Raw genomic sequence first — 6588 nt, forward strand, 5'->3', positions numbered from 1 at the left:
ATTGTTCAAGCTTAGAGAGATTGGATTGCCAAGGAATTGGAATCCAATCACTTAAGATTGCCAAGGAGAATTCAACATCTCCTAAACCCAACGAATTCCATATTTCTAATCTTACCCATTCTCTTTACTTTCTGCCATTTATTTCCATATTCATCTCCCCCAAATCTCCATTTAAGATTCTGAATTTTATTTTCTGCCATTTACTTTCTCGCCATTTAATTTTCCTGCAATATCAACCACCTTCTGTTTAGCTCAACTAGTATGCTCTTCCAACTAAAATTGCTTAACCAATCAATCCATGTGGGATTCGACCTCACTCTATTGTGAGTTTTTACTTGACGACAATTCGGTATACTTGTTGAAGGAAAATTTGTTGAGAGACAAGTTTTCGTGCATCAAGTTTATGGCACCGTTGCCGGGGATTGATTTTGTATCAACAATGATTAAGTTGGAAGTTCACTAGATTGAGCATTTTTCTTTTGTTTGTTTATTTTATCTAGTCATTTACCTTTATTTTATTTAGTTTCTTCCTCACCCCCTATCCCCTCGTTATTTTCTTTTTCTTTGAATTTACTTACAATTCTACTCACTAACCCACTAACTGTTTGATAATTTACACCACTCACACTAACAATCACTCTAACAAGAATAATCACTTCATTTTATTTCTTGCTGTGTGCTCTGTTAATTGTATGACAAGAAAAAGAAGTGGAGCTTCAACTTCCTTATATTCAGAACCTGAGAGGACCCTCTGGAGATTAAGGAGGAAAGCAAGAGGGAAAGGAGTTGTTGGTGCTGAGGAAGAGGAAGAATATTTTGAAACAAACATGGAGGAGAATTTGGAAAACAACCATGAATGAGAAGCTCACAACCAAGCCAAAGAAGGCCCTGTAAATCATGCTGGACAAGAGAGGAGAGTTCTAGGCTCTTACATCAATCCAAACCCAGGAAATTATGGAAGTAATATCCAAAAGCCCACCATACATGCCAACAACTTTGAATTAAAATCCCAACTCATCACCCTTGTTTAGAACAACTGCTCATTTGGAGGAAGTACCCAAAAAGACCCCAATCAACATCTAACCACCTTTCTGAGAATATGTGACACAGTAAAGTCTAATGAAGTCCATCCGGATGTCTATAGGCTACTTTTGTTCCCTTTTTCACTCAGGGACAAAGCATCCAAGTGGCTGGAGTCCTTTCCGAAAGAGAGCTTAACAAATTGGGAAGATGTGGTGAATAAATTTTTGGCAAGATTCTACCCTCCTCAGAGAATTAACAGGCTGAGAGCTGAGGTGCAAACTTTCAGGCAACAAGATGGTGAGACTCTCTATGAGGCATGGGAGAGGTTTAAGGACTTAACAAGAAGATGCCCACCGGACATGTTCAATGAGTGGGTTCAACTTCACATTTTCTATGAAGGTCTTTCTTATGAGTCAAAGAAGGCTGTAGACCATTCATCAGGAGGATCTCTAAATAAGAAGAAAACCATTGAAGAAGCCATAGATGTCATTGAAACGGTAGCTGAGAATGACTACTTCTATGCTTCTGAAAGAAGCAACACTCGAGGAGTAATAGAGCTGAACCACATGGATGCATTGCTGGCTCAAAATAAGATGATCACCAAGCAGTTAGCAGATCTCACCAAGAAGGTAGAAAAAAACCATGTTGCACCAGTCATCACTTCATCACCAGCTCAAGAAGGAGTGAATATAGGAGAAGAAGGTGACTGGGAACAAGCCAATTATGTTGGAAACTCACCCAGACAAATCCATGATCCATATTCCAAAACTTACAATTCTGGATGGAGAAATCACCCTAACTTTGGGTGGGGAAATCAGCAAGACCAAGGCCAAGACCAGAGATGCCACAACCACAATTCCAACAACAATGCAACTCACCAACATCCCTCACAGAGATCCTATTAACAACCACCTAATCTCAACCCACCATCACTAACTGAGGATAGACTTTCCAAGATTGAGACTCTACTTGAAAGCATCTATAAGGAAATTTAAGACAGTAAAGTTTTTCGGGAAGAAGTGTGATCCAATATGCAAAATCAAGATGCTGCCATCAAGAAACTTGAAACACAAATTGGCTACCTATTCAGGAAAGCCCCTGGTCACATTACTCACAGCAACACCAATTCGACTCCAAGGGAGGAGTGTCAGGCTATCACCCTCAGAAGTGGGAAGGAATTGAAAGAAACCCATAAGAAACCACCAGAGAAGAATTCAGATAAAGAAAAAAAGGGACAAGAAGAAACGCAAGTCACCACTCCTAAGTCACACCAAGAAGGAGAAGTGCTGAAACCATGCGTTTCAAAAGCCCCATACCCACAGCAATTGAAGAAAAAGGGAGAGGACAATCAATTCTCAAGATTCTTGAAAATCTTTAAGAAACTACAAATCAACATACCCTTTGCCGAAGCAATAGAGAAAATTCCGCTCTATGCCAAGTTCTTGAAGGAGCTGATGACCAAGAAGAGAAGCTAGAAAAACAATGAGACTGTGGTACTCACCGAAGAATGCAGCGCCATCATCCAGCACAAATTGCCCCAGAAATTAAAGGATCTCGAGAGCTTCCAAATCCCTTATATCATAGGGGAAATCACAGTAGAGAAAGCTTTATGTGACCTAGGAGCTAGCATAAATCTGATATCCTTGGTAATGATGAGGAAAATGAAGATTGAGGAGGCTAAACCAACAAGAATGGCTCTGCAACTAGCAGATCGATCATTCAAGTTTCCTCAAAGAATAGTAGAAGACTTGTTGGTGAAGGTGGGAGACTTCATCTTTCTAGCAGACTTTGTAGTATTGGACATGGGGGAAGGAGCCAAGACCTCTATCATCTTGGAAAAGCCATTCTTGGCCACTGCCGGAGCCATTATTGATGTCCAAAAGAGTGAACTTGTCCTTAGACTACATGAGGAGAAAATGATATTCAATGTGTTCAAGGCCATGAGTTACCCACAGGACTCATTGGGAGAATGTATGAGGTTAGACTCGGTGGATGCTGTGGTGCAAGAAACTCTTGAAGAAGAACTTGAGGAGTTAACAAAAGAAGAGGAATTAGTATCAAGCGAAGAGGCTGCAGCTGCTGAAATGCATGTTCAAGGCACATTAGAAGGGAAGGATGAAAGAAAAGAAGTACCCAAACTTGAGCTAAAGGCACTGCCACCCAGTCTCAAGTATGCATACTTAGGAGAGAATAAAAGTTATCCAGTGATTATAAATTCAGCCCTCAGCCAAGAACAAGAGGAAGAGTTGCTTCAAGTCTTACAAAAATAAAAGGATGCCATTAGATGGACACTTACTGACTTGAATGGAATCAGTTCAGCCATATGCATGCATAAGATACTATTGGAAGAGGATGCCAAACCCTCCGTTCAGTCCCAAAGGAGGTTGAATCTAGTTATGAAGGAAGTAGAACAGAAAGAAGTCATGAAGCTGTGGCAGGGAGGAGTAATCTACCCAATTTCGGATAGCCCATGGTCAGTCCAGTCCAAGTGGTCCCCAAGAAAGGAGGAATCACTGTGGTACCCAATGAAAGAAATGAGCTAATCCCTACAAGAACCGTCACAGGATGGAGGATGTGTATCGATTACAGAAAGCTCAATGAAGCCATAAGAAAAGATCATTTCCCACTTCCCTTCATGGATCAGATGCTGGAAAGACTTGCAGGACATGCATATTATTGTTTTCTAGATGGTTATTCAGGATATAACCAAATAGTGGTTGATCCAAGAGACCAAGAGAAAACATCATTCACCTGCCCATATGGAGTGTTTGCCTACAGGCGCATAATATTTGGGCTATGTAATGCACCTGCAACTTTTCAATGCTACATGCTTTCCATCTTTTCATGCATAACTTTTCAGTATTCGGAGACTCCTTTTCTAATTGCCTAAGCCATCTTGCCTTGGTATTAAAAAGATGCCAAGAGACCAACTTGGTCTTGAATTGGGAAAAATGTCACTTCATGGTGACAGATGGAATAGTCCTTGGCCATAAAGTTTCTAACCAAGGCATTGAGGTAGACAGAGCTAAGGTGGAGCTAATTGAAAAATTACCTCCACCAAGTGATGTCAAGGCAATTAGGAGCTTTTTGGGAGCATGCTGGATTCTATAGAAAGTTTATTAGAGATTTTTCAAAGATAGCCAAGCCCTTAAGCAATCTCCTTATGTCTGATACACCATTCATCTTTGATGAGAAGTGTATGCTTTCATTTGAGAACTTGAAAAAAAGCTATCTTCTGCCCCCATCATCACCCCACCTGATTGGAATCTACCATTCGAACTGATGTGTGATGCATCTAATTTCGCAATTGGGGCAGTGTTAGGGCAGAGAAAAGAAAATTTGGTGCATGTCATATACTATGCCAACAAGGTCCTTAATGACACTTAATGAAATTATACCACTACCAAAAAGGAGTTGCTGGAAATAGTTTTTGCATTTGACAAATTTAGATCCTATCTCATTGGCTCTAAAGTTATTGTTTTCACTGATCACACAACACTCAAATATCTATTTGCCAAACAGGAGTCAAAACCAAGACTAATCAGATGGATCTTATTGTTACAGGAATTCAACATCGAGATTAGAGACAAAAAGGGTGTGGAAAATAAGGTAGCAGAGCATCTATCCAAAATTCCTCTTGAGAAGATGTTACACATGATACAAGTGTAAATAAGTTCTTTCCAGATGAGCAGTTAATGTTGGTTCACAAAGTACCCTGGTTTGTAGACATTGCCAATTTCAAAGCAACCGGTGACCTGCCCCCTGGGATCAACAAACATCAAAGAAGAAAATTCATCAATGATGCTAAATATTTCATTTGGGATGAACCCTATCTCTTCAAGAAATGCTCAGATGGAATCCTTAGGAGGTGTATTTCAGAAGAAGAAAGACGAGAAGTCCTGTGGAGTTGTCATAGTGCTAGCTATGGAGGTCATTTTGGAGGGAAAAGAACCGCAGCAAAAGTACTGCAATGCGGATTCTTCTGGGCCACTATCTTCAAGGATGCTAAGGAACTGGTGTAGAGCTGCAATGAGTGCCAAATGCCTGGAAATCTACGCAAGAAATATGAGATGCCACAGTAATACATTCTAGAACTTGAATTGTTTGATGTGTGGGGGATCAACTTCATGGGACCATTCCCAACCTCATATTCGAACAAGTATATCTTGGTGGAAGTGGACTATGTATCTAAGTGGGTGGAGGCCGTGGCAACCCCAACAAATGATAACAAGGTAGTCATAAACTTTTTTAGAAAGAATATTTTCACCAGATTTGGAGTCCCACGAGCCCTCATCAGTGATGGAGGGAGCCATTTCTGCAATAGACCATTGGAGACCTTAGTCCTAAGATATGGGATGAAGCATAAGGTTGCCACACCTTATCATCCCCAAACAAGTGGGCAAATAGAGATATCCAACCGAGAGTTGAAAAGGATCTTGGAAAAGACTGTGGGGATATCAAGAAAGGACTGGGCGAAAAAGCTAGATGATGCTCTTTGGGCATACAGGATAGCCTTCAAAACACCAATTGGGATGTCCCCATATCAACTGGTATACGGAGAGGCCTGTCACTTGCCATTAGAGCTGGAGCACAAAGCCTCTTGGGCTCTTAAGATACTGAACTTGGACAGCACCGCTGCTGGTGAAAAGAGGATCTTGCAGCTGCAAGAACTGGAAGAGTTTAGATCTCAAGCCTATGAAAATACCAAGATCTATAAGGAAAATGCAAAAAGGAGACACGATCTCAACCTGGCACCAAGAAGTTTCGAAGAAGGACAATATGTGCTTCTCTACAACTCCAGACTGAAACTCTTTCCTAGAAAACTCAAATCAAGATGGTCGGGGCCCTTTCTAGTTACAAAAGTCTCACCGTATGGACATATAGAAATCATGGAAGAAAGCTCAAAGAGGACATTTACTGTGAATGGGAAAAGACTCAAGCACTACTTGGGCAGCATGGGGGAAGTTCCGAAACAGAAATATAACCTCAACTAGAGAAGTGATCGTCGAGCTAGCGACACTAAAAAAGCGCTTTGTTGGGAGGCAACCCAACCTAAGGTAATTCTCTTTTCATGATTGACCCAATAAAAACTTCAAGTTGAGTTCTCTGTATTGTGAGGAGCTAAGTTTGGTGTTGCACACCAAAACATTTCAAGGGTGAATGTGGAACTCTGAGTTTGTTGTTCCACTAAAGACTCCAGCTGAAGAGTGCATTGCAACCCTTTAGTGAGAAAGCATTGCTTTAACAACCATAGAACTCACTTGACAGAGGTTTAACCTCTAATGCATAGTTTGTATTTTTAGCTCATAGTTGTTTTCTTAATAAAAGCACATGAGGTTTCTGCATGTGTTCAATTTGCTGCATTGGGCATGGAACTAAGTTCAGTGTTCACACACCAAATCAAATTCAGAAATTCACAAGCATACATGCATGCTAACTATTTTCTAAGTGCTTGGAGAACAAGAAACTTCCAATAGTGTTACAAGAATTCAATCAATCTCAAGGAATAATCATACCTCATCATCCAAGAAGACAAACAAGGATGCAAAATGCTAGGACGGTAAT

At 40.6% G+C, this 6588-nt stretch overlaps 1 protein-coding gene and 1 non-coding gene across 2 annotated transcripts; one reads left to right on the forward strand and one right to left on the reverse strand.

Annotated features, from left to right (window-relative positions):
* Nucleotides 1–1280: 1280 nt before the first annotated feature.
* LOC127742354 (small nucleolar RNA R71) lies at nucleotides 1281–1382 on the reverse strand. The gene has a single exon (XR_008003543.1). It is a non-coding gene; the product is annotated as a small nucleolar RNA R71 (small nucleolar RNA).
* Nucleotides 1383–5555: 4173 nt separating this feature from the next.
* On the forward strand, nucleotides 5556–6017 carry LOC107465987 (uncharacterized). Its single transcript, XM_016084972.1, has one exon. The coding sequence runs from the start codon at nucleotides 5556–5558 to the stop codon at nucleotides 6015–6017; it is 462 nt and encodes a 153-aa protein (XP_015940458.1).
* The last annotated feature ends 571 nt before the right edge of the window (nucleotides 6018–6588 follow it).

Source organism: Arachis duranensis, chromosome 9 (assembly GCF_000817695.3).
Source record: "Arachis duranensis cultivar V14167 chromosome 9, aradu.V14167.gnm2.J7QH, whole genome shotgun sequence".
NCBI classification, from domain to species: domain Eukaryota; kingdom Viridiplantae; phylum Streptophyta; class Magnoliopsida; order Fabales; family Fabaceae; genus Arachis; species Arachis duranensis.

Bases quoted from the DNA above. Each gene is read 5' to 3' on its own strand.
- LOC107465987 (XM_016084972.1), top strand. From the start codon at position 5,556: ATGTCCCCATATCAACTGGTATACGGAGAGGCCTGTCACTTGCCATTA.